The sequence below is a fragment of the Simochromis diagramma genome, unplaced genomic scaffold (genome assembly GCF_900408965.1).
Source record: "Simochromis diagramma unplaced genomic scaffold, fSimDia1.1 OVJJ01000596.1, whole genome shotgun sequence".
Classification (NCBI taxonomy): Eukaryota; Metazoa; Chordata; class Actinopteri; order Cichliformes; family Cichlidae; genus Simochromis; species Simochromis diagramma.
The window spans coordinates 10,236,012-10,253,534 of NW_024387245.1; the positions used below are offsets into that span (position 1 = coordinate 10,236,012).

The 17,523-nt window shown below is 39.9% G+C and overlaps 1 protein-coding gene across 1 annotated transcript; it reads right to left on the minus strand.

Annotated features, from left to right (window-relative positions):
• Positions 1–5,702: 5,702 nt before the first annotated feature.
• Positions 5,703–13,946, minus strand: bspry (B-box and SPRY domain containing). Its single transcript, XM_040000745.1, has 6 exons — positions 13,362–13,946; positions 12,622–12,720; positions 10,552–10,782; positions 10,408–10,433; positions 10,190–10,314; positions 5,703–7,050 (listed from the first exon to the last, which is right to left on the minus strand). The coding sequence occupies exons 1-6, from the start codon at positions 13,746–13,748 to the stop codon at positions 6,515–6,517; spliced, it is 1,404 nt and encodes a 467-aa protein (XP_039856679.1). The 5' UTR covers positions 13,749–13,946; the 3' UTR covers positions 5,703–6,514.
• Between the last annotated feature and the right edge of the window lie 3,577 nt (positions 13,947–17,523).

Here is a 17,523-nt window from a genome sequence, read left to right on the forward strand (position 1 = left end):
TTATCGCCTGGTACTTTTCACTTTCTGTGTTCTACAGGGTGGGCCATTTATACGGATACACTGTAATAACATGGGAATGGTTGGTGATATTAAAGTCCTGTTTGTGGCACATTAGTATATGTGAGGGGGCAAACTCCTCAAGATGGGTGGTGACCATGGTGGCCATTTAGAAGTCGGCCATCTTGGATACAACTTTTGTTTTTTCAATAGGAAGAGGGCCATGTGACACATCAAACTTATTGGTAATGTCACAAGAAAAACAGTGGTGTGCTTGGTTTCAGCGTAACTTTATTCTTTCATGAGTTATTTACAAGTTTCTCTTTGTTCACAGCCATTGACATGTTGAAGAGGTTAACACGTGAGGAGCGGATCGAAATTGTGTTGATATCTGGTGAACGCAGTAACCGGGTCATTGCAGCAGATTTCAATGCAAGACACCCTACGAGACCACCCATCTCCCATGCTACAGTTAGCAAACTGCTTGCTAAGTTTCGTTAAACTGGTTCAGTGTTGGATTTGCCAAAATGTGGACCCAAGAAAACTGTCACTAATGAAGAAACATCAGTGGCTGTCCTAGCTTCATTCAGCAAGAGCCCACAGCGTAGCACTCGCCGCATGTCACTGGAGAGTGGCATTAATCAAACATCCCTTCGGCGGATATTAGCTACTCACAAATGGCACCCTTACAAACTCCAGCTACTGCAGCATCTCAACGAGGATGACCCAGATCGGCACACAGAATTTGCAGAATGAGCAAAACAAAAATTGGAACAGGACCCTCAGTTCACGCAGAAGATTTTGTTCAGTGATGAGGCAAACTTTTATGTGAATGATGAAGTTAACAAACAAAACCACCGCTATTGGTCTGACACTAACCCACATTGGATGGATCCCCCCAAGGCTGTTGGAACAACAAAAGTGATGGTTTGGTGTGGTATATGGGGTACAACGATAGTGGGTCCATTCTTCATCAATGGAAACCTCAAGGCCACTGGATATGTGAAATTGCTACATGATGATGTGTTTCCCTCTTTATGCACTGAAGCCGGCACGTTCCCTGAGTTTTTCCAGCAAGATGGTGCACCACCACATTATGGGTGCCAGGTCGGAGCATTCCTAGATGAACAGTTTCCTGGAAAGTGGATTGGTCGTCGTGGGCCAGTTGAATGGCCCCCAAGGTCTCCCGATCGGACCCCCTTAGACTTTTATCTTTGGGGTCATCTGAAGGCAATTGTCTATGGTGTGAAGATACGAGATGTGAAGCACCTGAAACTACGGATACTGGATGCCTGTGCTGGCATTTCTCCTGCGGTGTTGCTATCAGTGTGTGAAGAGTGGGAGAAGAGGGTTGCATTGACAATCCAACACAATGGGCAGCACATTGAACACATTTTATAAGTGGTCAGAAACTTGTAAATAACTCATGAAAGAATAAAGTTACGTTGAAACCAAGCCCACCATTGTTTTTCTTGTGACATTACCAATAAGTTTGATGTGTCACATGGCCCTCTTCCTATTGAAAAAACAAAAGTTGTATCCAAGATGGCCGACTTCTAAATGGCCACCATGGTCACCACCCATCTTGAGGAGTTTGCCCCCTCACGTATACTAATGTGCCACAAACATGACTTTAATATCACCAACCATTCCCATGTTATTACGGTCTATCCATATAAATGGCCCACCCTGTACAACAAAAAAACTAAACAGGATTATAAAACAAGATTGCAGGTTAGCAAAATCATAGTATGATCCAACTCTGGGAGTCGCGAGGGGGGAGCAAAACACCTCCACTGGGGGTGGAGGTGTTTCCAACCTTTGCTAAATCTCGTGCTCAGGTCTCTCATACCTTGTAGTATAACTACAATGTTTTAATTTTTTTATGTTTTGTTATTATATTGGTCTAAAAATCCCCAAAGGACACAAATTGAAATTGAATTTACAAAACAAAAATAATCTAAAATGCTGATCCGATTGAGCAATACTTTGTAAGGTTATAATACATTAGTGGCCACTTTATTAGGTGCATTTTGCTAGTAGCAGGTTGGCTTCTTTTTTTTTTTGCTTTCAAAGCTACCTTTATACTTCATGTCATAGATTCAACAAGGTGCTGGAATCATTCCTCAGAGAATTTGGTCCATATTGGCGTGATAGTTTCACAGTTCGTGCCCATCCTTGATCAAAATCTCCTGTTCTACCACATCCTAAAGGTGATCTATTAGATTGAGATCTAGTGTGGGGAGCCAGTTGAGTACAGATCTCACTGTCATGTTTAGGAAACCAGTGTGATTATTTGAGCTTTGTGGCACGGTTCGTTATTCTGCTGGAAACGGTCATCAGACAATCAACAACACCTAGAGTTATTGAGTGTCATGTAGGCTGTAGGGTTTAACAGATCCTCAGTTGGTACTACGGGTCTGCAAAATGAACCAATGTATTTATACAACGCAGGATGGATCCCTGACTTCATGTAGTTCACACCATGTAGTTTTCTGACCCAACCATCTGAATGTTGCAGCACAAATCGAGACTCATCAGAGCAGGCAATGTTTTCTAACCTTCTGTTATCCAATTTTGGTGAGCCTGCATGATCATAGCCTCAGGTTTTGGTTCTTCAATAACAGGAGTGACACCTGGTGCAGTCTTCTGCTCGACAAGTGGTTGTTTGAATTACTGTTTCCTTCCAATCAGTGTCATTCAGAGAACTCCCACACACTCTTTTTCAGATCATTCTCTGTAAACCGTAGGGATGGCTGTGCAGGAAATCCCAGTAGATCCGTAGTTCCTGCAATACTCATACTGTCTGGCAATAACAAACATGCTAGATTCAAAGTAGCTTAAATCCCCCTTCCTTCCCCTTTCTGATGTTCGGTTTGATAATCAAAAGGTAGTTTTTAGTTGTAAGTAAAACACTGTACATAATAAAGTGGCCATTTAATGTGTAAATATTGCCAATTGTTTAGGGTTTATATAAATGCTAATATTGATCTGATATCCATGCAGTGAGTAATTGCAAAACTGAATGCAGTTGTCAAATGACTGAGGAACAAAAGCACCTGATGATTCATGAACTCTGATGGGGAAAGGAGTGTGTGATAGGGCAGCTGTATTCCTTGACCTTTTGACTGTCTTATCGCAAACTTTACTCTCCTTTTTACAGTAATAACGACACGAGGAGGAAGTAAAATTCTGTACACCTGTCGAGCTGTAACGGCCGAACAGAAGCAGCTATCCTGGTAAAAACATACATGTCAGTGAGGTCACAAGAGATGTTTTTAAATTGTCCCTAATTCACTGCTCAAAAATATAAGAACAGAAAATCTTTAACTTTTCCAATGTAGTATTTCAGATACAAAATATAATTTTCTTCAGGCAAACGCCTGATTTTGTCTCAGATGTTAAAGTGCGCTCGTTATAAATGAAATTATCTGTTGCAGAAGACACTTTTGTATGCAGAGTCTACGGTCTTATAGTGATTGCTACATGCTGGAAAATTTACTGTGTAAGATTGAAATAACCATTTGTTTCACATCCTAATGACGAAGCATGATTTGTATGATCAACGGTCTTTGATCAGTCATTGCACAAATATACTGTTGATAAGGTTGTGGAAAGCTGCAATCAGCTGAGACTGAAGAAGTCACTTGGATGAGTGACTAAACGTTTCTCCCACTGAAAACGCTACATCCAGATGAACAGAGTCAACCTTTAGGGATCGCTTTTTGGAGGTTTACATGTTTCCTCTCTGGTGCTCGTGTATGTACAATCTACTTTCCAATTTAGGCATCAGTGCCAACCACCAGCCACCAGCCACTTGTCTTGGGCAGCCATGTCAGTTTCATTTATGTTAAAATTTGGGGAAGTTGTTTCACAGACTCTCATTTACAGTATGTACCCAGTTTGGGAATATCCTGTATTTTTGCATGACTGACTCTATCCGTGATCCTCACTGTTCTGAGAGGAAACTTGGAGATCACAACCAACATCAAGCTTATGATGTCGGTTTCTAAGGTCGGACAGTGGTGCCCTCTAGTGGTTAAAAAGTAGATGGCGCTTCAGTGAGTGGGAAAACACTCCTTGGCCACTCTGTCAGTCACACCCTGTTAAGCTGCACGCAAATTCAAATATCCGGTCGGTCAATCGCATGCCACCAATGCATTAAGATGATAGCCAGTCATGATAGACAGCACACACATTTAAATCTTCATTAAAAACACATTTATTTTCACATTTATTCTCCTTGGAATTTGGCACCAGTTGACATCCTCATCCTTTGCTGTCTGATTTTATTTGTATTTACGTTTTTATTTCAGTTTTTTAATCTTATTTTATTTTAATGTTAAGTATTATATTAAAATTTCCTAATGTTTTAGTGTAATTTTTCTTGTAGCCTTTTAAAATTCCCTTTTATGTCCAAAATCCTGTAAAACATAGTTCTTAAGCAACTTCAGGCCTTTTTAGATGTTAATGATATTGGTGAAAACTTCTAGTCTGGTTTCAAACCTCGCCACAGTACTGAGACAGCTTTATTAAGAGTTTTTAATGATCTTCTTTTAACCGCTTATTCGGGTTGCTCTGTGGTTTTAGTTTTACTAGATTGGACTTTGCTTTTCATGAGGTTGGTCATAACATTCTTTTATCAAGGCTAGAGGTCGTTCTCCGTTGCTATGGCACAATTCTCTTCCTCTTCTTTCTATATTTACTGTGGTGTCCCACAGGGGTCTGTTTTGGGTCCAACTCTTCTCCTTGTACATGCTGCACTTGGGATCCATTTTCAAAAAATACAATATCTCCTTCCACTGCCATGCCGATGACATCTAAATTTACTTTCCCCTGAACTTGGATGTCTCTGCCACACTGCAACCACTGTGTAACTGTCTTCATGATGTCAAAGTCTGGTCATCAAATAATTTTCTCTCCCTGAATGAAAATACAACCAAAGTTATTATTTTTGATAATCATAGCCCTTTGGGCCAGCAAACTGATACTCTTGGTCCTCTTGCTAGCCATCTCTCCCACACTGTAAGAAACCTCGGAGTATTTTTGGATAGCTCTTTCAAATTACAGAATTTTACCAGTTACGTTAGATTTCCAAAGCGAAGCCCTATCTTCCTCTGAAATACCTTGAAAAACTTATTCATGCATTTATCACCACTAGACTGGACTGCAACTCTCTCTACTTGGGCCTCCACGACTCTTCCCTCCATCGTTTGCAGTTAGTTCAAAATGCTGCTGCACGCCTTTAAACTGATACTAGAATGTATGATCACATCACTCCAGTTTTAGCTAACTTACACTGGCTCCCTGTCAAATATCACATTGATTTTAAAATTATCTTGCTTACTTTTAAAATTTTAAACAACTTGGCACCTAGCTATCTAACTAAACTCCTCTACTTGTATAACCCCAAAAGAGTACTAAGATCTTCTTGTCAGATGCTCTTAGTACAACCAAGGTCTCGGCTGAAGTCCAGAGGTGATCGTGCCTTTGCAACTGCAGCACCTAGACTCGGGAATAACCTTCCTGTTGATATTCATACTTCCGAGTCGATTCAGTCTTTTAAATCACATCTTAAAACTCACTTTTTTACTTTGGCTTTTGAGTCAAACTAGTTTGACTATCATCCAGCTTGTTTTTTAATGTTTGTCACCTGTGTTGTTCGTTGGTCTTTTCTTTCTTAATGCTTCATTTTTTATTTTTTCCATTCTCTTTTTCATTCTCTTTGAACCTTCACAAATGCCCTTTTTTATGTAAGATTTATCAAGAAGTATCATTCTCATATATTTACATGTGGAAAATGACCAGTAGCTGGATTATTTGCGCCAGCTTCCTCCTGATTGCCTTTCCCGCTGCCTGAAAGTGCCAAAAATCCAACTTAAACACTACGCTGTGCTTCACTGTATCGCAGTGGACGTGCCACACATACACAACATCAAACACTGCTGCGGCTCAAAGAAATAACAGGGTAATATTAGACTCAAGTAATAAAAGAGTCAAGTTTAGTAACTCCTTTACTCACCACATAACATCTAAAATTTTGACAATACTAAACAGTTTCAGATTATTGTTAAAGTGAGTTTCTTTTCCACATTTAAAATAGTCCTGGATCAACCAGAATAAGCGATGTTTTCTTTGTGGATACTTCTTAGCAACATGTAATCATACTAAAAAACACAAATATTCTTTATAAAAAAACAAAAAAAACCAAAAAAAAAAAAACCTGTTATTACTATAACAACACTACTTTATAATGTGATCAGCTCACAAATACATTTAAGCCTAAAATAATAAGAAACAGTAAAAAATAAAGGTGTCTACAGCAGGACTGAATAAATAGAAACTGAGTGTCTGGAGTTCTCATTACTGCTCACACAGCGAAGCTGCTAATTAAATCTACATTAGAGGACGTTGTTTCTCTTTGTGGTTTCTTCACATCTTTAATGCTCATTTAGCAATTTTGGCACTATATAACTCTGTGTGTGTGGTTGTGTGTGTGTGTGTGTGTGTGTGTCCATCAGTGCAGTATGGTGATACTGCGGTCAGTCACGGCAAAGGCCGGCAGCAGCGGTGCACTGAAGTTCTGTGAGACTGAGTACAGCACAGCGCAGGAGTGTGGCTCGTAAAACAGCAGCGTCTGACTTTGCCAGTCCAGCAGCAGGCCCACCCTCTCTGGCCTCCTCGCCACTTGTAGCGGCACCTTCTTCCCGGCGTGGCAGAAGGAGTAGTCTCCGTCGTAGTGAGACAGCACCCAGGACTGACTGTTGTGGCCCAGTCGAGCCTCGTTCCCAGAACCTTTGCGCTCCAGGGAGGCGTAGCAGACCCCGACTTTAAAGGCGCCGCTCTGGCCCACGTCTACCACCCAGCTGTGAGTGCCAGAGGACATAGACACCGAGCCTAAGGCGTTGGGCCAAGAGTCAAATCGTGCTGGGTCGTAGGGTGGAGACTGGCGCGGTTTTTTGTGGAGGAAAGTTAAAGTGCAGAAGTCCTCAGACAGAGAGAGAAGAGGGCTGACTGTGCGCTCATCGAACTTTAAACATGATGATCCATAAGCTGTGAGAAGAAAGGAAAAGGGTGGATTACTATCATGTTTTTGTTTTTATATTGTTTCGTTATTAAACATGAGAATATGCAGTAAATACAGAGAATATAGAGAATATAAACAGGACATCAAGCAAATTCCGAGCGCTGCCAAACAGATGGCACATGGCCTCTTCTCCAAACACAGAATACCTGGAATTACTTTACAGTACTGCTCCGTTCATCTTCCAGATCTTCCTGATATACCAGTAACTCCTGAATTTCTAAGTTGCACAAGTATAATGTGTTTCAGTTTACCCTACATTCAGATGTCCAGGCACAACAAACACACACGCATTAGGAAACCAGATCATCTTTGGAGATAAATGGGTGATTACATGCTTAAATTTGTGTCGCTAAAAATAAATGTAAGTACTGTATGTGCTTTATGTTCAATTTGCTACAGTTAGCAGGGATATTTTGTAGGGCGTCAGTCTGTGTCTGTATTGACAATGAGAGTGACGTTGTCATCATCTTATTATGAAATCTCTGTCTTTCTGCATACTCACCCTACATAGCAGGAGTAGCACACATGTGTATCTTAGGCGTCTGAAGTTTGTTATCTATATCACGCATTATGTCATCATGTTGTTTAGCAACCACCTACCAACGACCTAAAATGATCCACTTGTAGAATTTGTGCATCAGTAACACCTTAAAGCACCGTTTTGTTTTGATTTCACCACAGTAACACCTAACTGAAGATATTCTATCCGTTTTTTTAGGAGAGGGACCACACCCCAAAAACTCCTTACACACGTACATTTATAAACTTGCCTAGCAACCACCTTACAATGGACTACAATAACATTTATATAGTAGAGCAGGACGTGAGCACTGCAGGGGACCCACAAATAAGGACTCTAAGGATTCTTCCTGCCCAGAATTGATTCATCTTCAATTTATTTATATAAACAAGCTCTAACATCCCTGCTTTTAAAACTTTTATTGCAAATTTAGTAGACCAACACATGTTACATTTATGCAACAGCTGCAAATGAAGAGTAATGATATTTACCAACATTTTTTAATAAAATTATATTTTTAATGTTAGTATAATTGTTGTAAATGTAATTATATAATTTAAATTTTCAAATTCACTACTTTACAAAAAAAAAAGCAGGGAAAAAAATGAAGCACATTTATTTTTAGATTAAGATGCCAAATTATTTAGTTGGATTCCTGAATAGAAAAAATGAGTTTTAGTAGCTGAATGTTGTTCTTCATGAACTCCTGACCTCTCAGACACAAGCGCCAGATCAAATTTGGGTATAAAAACATGAACTCAGTTTGTTATTTCTCTAATAAATAACACAACTTTTTTTAAATCAATTAATTCAGAAAATATTGTGCTAAACTAAACTAAAATTAAAATGGTAATTATTTTTATGCCTCATTTCAAGGCATAATTTTACTAACCGTCACATTTTAAAGAGTATTTTAGAATAATCATTGAGTTTCAGTTAGGTTTGACTCTGCCATTTCACTGCGGCGGTACAATAACTACTTTCCTTTTATGTGAGAAACAAAAACACATAATTGTTTTTAACTAGGGCTGGGTATCGTCACTGATTTCTAGAACCGATTTGATTCACAAGGTCCCGAATCGATTCGATCCACGATTCGATTCAATTCGATTCAATTCGATTTGAATCTGGGAAATTTTGCCTCAGACAGTCAGGAATATTATAATTCAGATCAGTACATTTACATATTTTTGTATCTATAAAAAGGAAGCTGACACTCGCAAGACTTTATCAAAGGTGTAAGCATCACAGCAGATGCCTTTGTGTCAAAGTAGCTGAAGATAAAACACAGAAAAACATGAAGGTGATTTTCCTGGCCTGGGATTTTATAAAAATATTCTGCAGTACATCAAAAACGAAAGAAAACCATTAATCAACATATGAACATTACCTCTGAAGTTACAGCGGTTTTATTAGAGATATGGCTAAGCGCCTACTGAACGGCAGAAATTAGGTTTTCTTTTTGGAAGTAAGCAAAAGGGAAAAAAATAGCGACAGCGCTGTAAACAACGGCAGACTGTTGTTTACAGCGAGCTGTCGGCTTTCAGCCCCGATGGGTGAGAAAGGCGACATCTCACTGATTCTGATGCGTCGGCGGTCTTTGTGCAGAATCCGTGCACCTGCTCTCATTTACTGTTTTAGCTGTTTGGTGGTTGTCGAAACTGAGATTCTGGCATTTCGGGCAAAATAAATTTATATTAAAAAAATCGATTCAGGATTTTAATGAATCGATATCACGTTATCCAAGCCAGAATCGATTTTAATCGATAAATCGATTATCAAAACCCACCCCTAGTTTTAACCATATTTTGGATATTTAGTTTATGGAATATAATGTACTGTTGTTAAAGAATGGGGTTGCATCCAGGACAGAAACATCTGCATTATGCTGCTAACACAATCTCGACTTTGCAAGCACCTACACAGACGCTAAGCTAGCCAAGAACCCAGAGTGATGTTAAAGCTGAGTGAACACCGACCCCAGCCCAGCAGCCAGACCCTGAACTTTAACAGGTAACAACATGATGAGCAGTCAGGCTGTAGCCTCTGTTTCTACCTGTTCATGTGTCTAAAGTAGAATCTGTGTGTTTGCAGCCTCAGGTTTATATAGTTAAATGCTGATTATGAGACAATGTATTTAAGGTGATTTTATGGAGAAATGTGAAATGAAGTAGTAAAACAAATTACTTACTCCTAGGTGTAATTAAGTAACATACTGCAATACTTTTAATAGAAGTGTTCTGTGTAATAATTCCTTTTTTTTTGATTGATGATCCCAACACTTATCACAGGAAGCAGGGGAAATACCTCCATCGTGAATAACCATTTGACCCTCAGCATGAATGTAATATCTTTGACATGCTGCTTAGCGATGGCGGTGACACTCAAAGCCGAGCCAATGAGAATCAGTAATGGAACAGGAGCCGTTTTCTTACAGCTGTATAAACTGTAATCGGATATTATACTTTTTTCTGAGCATACTCTACAAAATCCACTCCGTTCATAGATTTTTAAGGTTGGTAAATACACCTTGTAGTGCTGCATTTACACAAAATGATTAACAAGTATAATAGAAATCTACTGACTGTTTGGCCCGAGCAGCACTGCAGTAGCCCACAGACCCCTCAGCAGCTTGCTTTCAGTGCAGCACGGGTTCAGGCTGAGCTGGTCTGTGTCACAGGGCTCCCCGACCCCCTCTGCCTCCTCCACCCTGAGACAAGCAGAGAAAAGAGGTTTAATGATACAGCTCCTGAGCAAGAAAATAGTATTCACAAAATATTGCTTCATAAAAAAGAAACATTACCTTTCAGCTATCTCCTGGACACTGGTCTGAAAAATGAGACATTAAGCAGGTGATTACTCTCAGTGATTATGACTGTTATCAGGATACAGTTATTAGAGCCGCCCCTGTTAACCCCTTCCTGCCAAAGCTTCCCGAGTCTCTCACCACCAGCTGTGCGTCGGGAGTGTGCGTCAGCGTGTGCACCAGACGGGAGCGTGTTTGCGACAGATTCGTCAACGCTTGGCCCCAGTGGGCTCTCTGGGTCAGGAGACACTGCTCCACACGCTCCTCCTCTCTCTGCACCTCCTCCAAGAGACGCTGCTCCTCCTCCTCCAGGGCTTCGCGTGCCGCGCTCACCTGAGCCAGCACCTGCTCCCTCGCCCTGCTCGCCGCTGCCTGCATAATAAGACAGCAGGGAAGAAGAAATGCATGAGTGTGAAGTGAATACTTGTGGTTTGGAATCCAACTGCATAAATGATAAATCCTTTATTGATTTATCAATGATTTTAAAATGATTTCCTTTAAAATCTGGCACGAGAAAACTGAAAATGAAACATTTACTGTCTCCAAAATTAAAATCTTTATCCTTGTGCATCTCCTGTTAATTAGTCTCACATGGTTTTTACTCTCTTTTAATCATTTAGGGTCACTTGTACAGTTCTTTGAATATCACAAATGCGTGAAAAATGCCATAAAAACCACATCCACAGTCCCAGCACTAATTTTCACATCTTCATACTTTAACTGACTAACATGACAATATACATACTGCACACCGTGAGCCAATCAAACTGTGTCAGCTATCTGAGATGTTGGCCTGCAGTAGCATGGGTATTATTTTTAGTTAAATAGAATAAAAATAAAAAACAGACTTTAAAAAAAAATGTAATCTAAGTGAAACGCTTTGTGAAATCTCATTAGTATCATAGTAACATCCCTCCTTTAGTATCCATTATTTTGGTAACAATTTTATTACAACTTGCCTGATGGGTCAGTGGTGGATGGTTGAAGGTCTACAAGTCTGTTTTTTAAAATGTTTTAATGGAACACCTGCACTGCTGTAATAAATTCAAGTGCACGTAGCATATTCTGATAAAATTTGTCATACTGTGACGTCGTCTCTCTTTTTAATGCCCACTTCCTATCTGGTATTCTCTCCTATAACTCAAACACTGGCCTACACCTGTGCCTAATGGAAGCTGCTGCTGCTCATAAGCAGTGACACAAGCACTTGACGGTGGGCACGGAGGACAGCTCGTTAATGATACTCGTGACTCGCACATCTGACCAAGCACAGCAAAGTGTACAGAGATTCACTGACCACGCTCTTTTTTCCCCCCACTGTGTAAAGCTATTTTGTTACAGAAACATTTGATTCCTGCTCAGGTGTGGTGGTAGTTTTCCACTTATCAGGCTTTTCTTGTTTGCTTGAGGCTCGATTTGGTCTCTTTAGTGCACAAGCACGACTTGTCCTGAACACCCATTAAGCTAAGAGAGGCTGCAGACTTTGCTACGTGCACTGAATCAGCAAGACTTGCCCCATGCTTTGTTGTTACAGTCTTCATCCGTTACATTTTTATATATTTTTTAAGTCAGTGATTATATCAAAGTCTTTTAAACCATGTGAAGCATATGTTATAAAATATATTATCATTATCTTTTCATTATTTTACTCCCGGGTTAACACTTAATTGTAAGAGAAAATAAATAATTGCCTCCTAATATTTATAGAACTTACACAGACGGTCATATAAAGGAATAAACGGGTAAATGCATGTTAAGTTTTGTTTTATGTGCAAAAAAATTCAAAGAAAAATTTACCAATAATCAATTAGTTTGCATATTTATCAAAGAAATGTCCCAGTTTTGTTTGTTTTTCTGAAATATGTGGATTTGCTTCTGTTTCTCTGCTCTAATGTGAACTGAATAATTTGGGTTTAGATGGACAAAACAGTCAAAATAAAGACTTCACTTTGGGCTCAGAGAGTTGATTTATATATGTATATTATACTAATAGTAAAAGAAAAAAATTAATAAATTGACTGATCAGTAGAAACAGATAGCAGCTTGTAGAAATTCCTATCACTATACACAAACCCAAAACGTGGCCAAAAATTCACATCTGAAACAGGATCCAGCAAATGTCAACACAATGCACTTGCTAAACAGGCTCCATAGCATTTGGATGCTGAGATCATCATGAGTGTGTGGTGAGCCTGGGTGGGTGTGGATCACCTGAAGCTTCTGCTCTTTGGCTGCCAGTGTCTGCTCGATAAACCTCTCAATCCTCAGGGCCTGCATCTGCATTTTCTCACACACGTCCACCAGTTTGTCCTGATAAGAAAAAGGGAAAAAAAGAAAAACCTAAATAGGCTGTACACTGTCTGCAGTTCAGGAATAAAAAACACATTAAAAACCACGTGGAATTCATCAGCTGGAAACACAGCAAGAAAATCCTGTATTCTCAAATACCGCTGAGAGGAATCAGCCAGTGTGGCAGTGTGGCACTCCCAAAAAAGCCCTAAGAGCTACACAAACATTAACTTAACAAATATGGAAACACCCGGGCCACTTTGTTTCATAATAACTGTTATCTGGATAACTGTTATGGTTATACAACTGTAGGTGAAATATAAAAATCCACACTTTGTCAGTCACGATGGGCAAAATCTTTCACAAAAACTCAATTAAATCAAAGTATTTTTACTTTTTAAACATGTATTTTGTTAAGTTTAGTCAGAAAAAGGTCATTTTATGGTAAATAGGGTTAGAAGAAAATAGTTGCCCTTAAAGATAGTTCCACTCAGACAAAGTGAAACCTTCCTGAAGCCATTTGGAGACCTGCAGGCAGATTATTCCGGGTGAAAATGTGTATTTATTGTAGCTATACACCCCTGAACTGAAAATGATCACTATTAAAACCCATATGAGTGAAATATGTTAAAACAGCTGTTGCTTGGCTGCCCGAGACTCACCCTGACTCTGGTGACTCTGGTGGCCAGAGGGGTCACGGTGTGTCCCTGGCAGGAGCCCACGGTGGCGCAGTGGGAGCAGATGAGTTTCTGCTCGGTGCCGCAGAACCAGTCCAGCTCGGATTCGTGGTCCACACACAGCTCACTCTCAACAGAGTAGATCCCGGACTCTGTGTCGGAGGTGGCCGCAGCCAGTGAGGTTTTTCCGGGACTGCCGCTCATAGTCGGCCGCGGAGCGTCGACTGTCTTCTGCAGCTTCATTCCGCCTCCCAGCGCGGAGAAAATGGGCTGCTCGCACTCCATACTCCAGCTTTTAGCTTTTAGAATCTCCTCTGGGTCACCCGATGGGGACGAGCATGTTAAATCACACGTTTCGAAGTCCTCGGTCATGGCACGAAAGCAGGACAGGTGCACCGGCGGAGGAGGAGTCGCACCAGCGTAGCAGTAACACAGGTGTAACAGGTGAGCGGAACGCGGAAGTAACAGGGATCTCCGAGGTCAGAGCTCAAAGAAAGAAAAAAGAAAAAAAAGCTTCTGGTTTTCACACGAGCGTCACCTGATAACCGTCCGTAGAGTCTGAAATCATGCCATCATGCAAGCAGGTGTTATAGGCCTGTGTGCCTTATGGCCTAATAGCCTGCGGTTACATATTCATAGTATCTCTCATTTCCCTGTTTCACTGGTGTTCCTGATTTTGGCCGCTTGAGAACCTTTTTTTTCTTTTTCAATATGCAGATAACACCTTTGGTTTTAAAACAGTTACTTTGTTTAATAAAGCACAGCTCAAAGGGCAGGAGTTCAACCTTAGTCAGCTTTAATTCATAGCCCTACATTGTGGTTATTTCAGAAGAAATTCATATATAGATAACTTTTTAAAAATCCTACTAACTGAGCAAAGTCCCTAAAATTCAGCATGAGTAAAAACTGAGTGGGATATTGTAGAACAGGTCAGGGTACATTAGGTAAATCACACTCGGATAATTAATGAGAATGTTTCTTTGTAGACATTTATACTTTTTATATACTTAAAATGTGTCAAATTGATTTTTGCTATACTTCGAACAAAGTAAAACTCTCACGTGTAAAATAAAAAGGCTTTATTTCCTCATTTTGGCTCATTTATGGTGAGTTTCTGAGACCGTATCAATGCAACAATAGGACCCTGGAGTGTCTGTTAGACACCTGTGTGTGAGCAGAGCGTAATTATATTTTTCAGGAAGGACAGGTATGATAGAAACTCATGGTTCATTTTATGACTATGTGCAAGGATCGGCGGTGCGGCCACACCTTGAGACAGTTCATTTAGCAATACTGAGCAACACCCACTCCCTGGAAAAGCCAGTGAATCCAGAGAGACCTGGGAATACCCAATGTACACTTTGGAAGATGGTCTGCTATCACATATCATACTACAGCCAAGTCCATTAACAAAAAATGCCACTTGCTTTGTAAGGCGTGCCATCCAAAAAAACTCTTTAGCCGCCTCTTATTTCATTACATTTTGCTGGGATGAGAAACAGGTGCAGCAATTTATTGAGCTTCAGGCTTCTTGAGGACATTCAAAGCTCTTCTTTGGATGTTTCTCTGCCCACATGATCCCACGCAGCTTCATTAATGTTGAGGTTCACGCTCTAATCAATGAGTCATAGTTTTCCACTGTGTGTCTTTCTATTCAGGTCAGTAAATAAGTAAGTAAGTTGAGTAAGCAAAGTTTATTTATAGAGAGCTTTTCACAGATATAAACGTCACAAAGAGCTGTACAACAATTAAAACACAATTAATAAGAAAAACAGACTAAAAATAGCCCTGATTAAACAGAAAAGTGTTTAATAGTTTTTTTAAAGACTCCACAGACACACACTGTTGTGACTCTCCCCTGATGACCTCCATATATAGATAACTTTCAAATTTGGATTCATCACTCCATCAGACCTGTTGCCACTGATTTTCAGTCCAGTTCTTGTGTAATTTGGCACAACTCAGCCTTGACTCCTTGTTTCCTTTCCTTAAGAATGGATTAATGACAGCCAGCTGAGACCATTTCTGATGAGGCTTCAGTGAACTGCAGATAGATCAACTGAAGGTCCAGATGTATCTCTCATTTCCTGTTTCTTAAGGAAATGTAGATAGTTTTTTGTTTTAGGTTTGGCATGTCTTTTTTGTCCTCCACTTTTCCAGATTTTTCCATTTTTGTAAGTCACACTGCACACCACGCTGAGATATATTAAGTATTCATCTAATAGCTAACTAGCAATCCCCTTTCTGGTGCAATGTTATGCCTGTCAAACTGTGCTATCTTTGACTTCTTTTGTAGATGTGCTATTGTGATAGGCTAAAAAAAGTGCCTTAAGATATGTTTTAAAATTGGTTCTTTGCCCAGTTTTCATGTTTAGACACAGCTCTGGTTCATCCTTTCGGTTAGATGCTTTTCTTATGCTTGAATGATTTACCTGCCAGTGTTATGCAGTTCAGCAAATAAAAAACACCCCTTGGAAAATGGTCACATACAAGGAGTACAGTGAAAAGTGAAAAAGCAGCTGATGTCCAAAGAAAAACTGACAGACATTTGGAAAAATGAATAATGGTCAAAAGCACTTTAAATAGTAACAAGAAAGTCACCTGTACATTTTGGAGCAAACAGATCAGATCTCAAGAAACTCAAACCAGCAGGAAGAGACACCCCCACCCCCGACCCCCACCCACTCCTCCCAGAGCCATGTCTTTAGAGAAATGAATAGGAGTGATTGACAGGACAGCGTCATGCCTTTTGGCTCAGATAAGGTGGGTTTCCACTCAGTTCACTTTGAACTGAGAACAACAGAGAAACAGGGCTACCATTGTTATACTGACATAAAAAGCTGTTTTGTAAACGGGAAACAAGTAAACACAAGACAAAGAGGTGCTTATATCATGAAATGATTAAGGGTTTCCAGCACACTGAGTTTGTTGTGGGAGAATGATTACTATGTGATTACACAGTAAAAGAAGGAAAACAATAAAAAGATTTTTAATAATCCAGACAAAAAACAAATGAAGCTCATGCTTTTCTGTCTCTTGATGCATCCTGATGAGTTCCATTAGAAAATAAAGTTACATCTGATATGATCTTCGTGATCAGTGATCTTAAAGAAGTAACTGCAGCTTCCCATCAATCTGGAAAGGGTTATAAGACCATTACCAAATGATTTAAAGTCATACATTATGCTGTTATGCCATTATAGAGTATGAAAGAGTATTCACAAGTGGAAAACATTCAAGACAGTTGCCAGTTTTCCCAGGAGTCGACGTCCCAGCAAATTCACTCCAAGGTCAGAGTGTGCCGTGCTCAGAGAAGCTACAAAAAGCTGAGAGCTACATTTCAGACTCTACATGCCTGAAAAATGTTCAGCAAATGTTCAAGTTCATGATAGCACAATTAGAAAAACACTGAACAAGTTTGGCGTGTTTGGAAAGGTTGCCAGGTTAAAGCCACTTCTTTCTCAAAAGAACGTGGCAGCACGGCTTAACTTTGCAAAAGTGCACCTGAACAAACTACAAGACTTCTGGAACAATGTCCTTTGCAAGATGAGACCAAAGAGACCATTTTTGGCCATAAAGAACATCAATACAAAAATCTAAATTTAACAAAAATCAAACAAAGCATATCAGCACAAATGCCTCATATGAACTGTCAGTGTGATGGGGGAGGGGAGATCATTTGGGCTTGTTTTGCAGTAACAGCACCTGAGCAACTCTGTATATCAAAGTATATGTCAAATGTGAGGCCATCTGTGCAAGAGGGATCCTAACAACAGCAGCAAATTTCAACAGAATAACTTCAAAAGAAAAGGAATCAAGAAATTCTTACATATTTGCTCTTTTATTAAGCATTTCTTCTACATTTTCAGTCTAACTCAAGCTGCTTGGTTTGAGGTTTCTGTAATACTGCTCCTGATCTCCAGAGGGCGCTGGCTCCCCTTAACTAAACATAACGTGTGTTGGTGTGAGGTTCCAGACTGAGAGACCACAAAGATTATTTTAAATGACGACTCTACATGATAGGCTTCCTTAAAAAGGATTCATTTTTAATGGCTTCATATTCCAGATTTTCCATGTTTTCCTCGGCACATTCACTTTGAAGAAAAAAAACTAATGGCATCTAAGCCTGCATTTCTTACCTGCGAGT

What these genes read in the sequence shown, in the direction of transcription:
- bspry (XM_040000745.1), bottom strand. Translation starts at nt 13,748, where the DNA reads ATGACCGAGGACTTCGAAACGTGTGATTTAACATGCTCGTCCCCATCG. An exon ending in CTCCCGACGCACAGCTGGTG is followed by an intron (nt 10,434 to 10,551) that starts GTGAGAGACTCG and finishes CTCATTTTTCAG; the next exon opens with ACCAGTGTCCAGGAGATAGC. An exon ending in GTCCAGGAGATAGCTGAAAG is followed by an intron (nt 10,315 to 10,407) that starts GTAATGTTTCTT and finishes TGCTTGTCTCAG; the next exon opens with GGTGGAGGAGGCAGAGGGGG.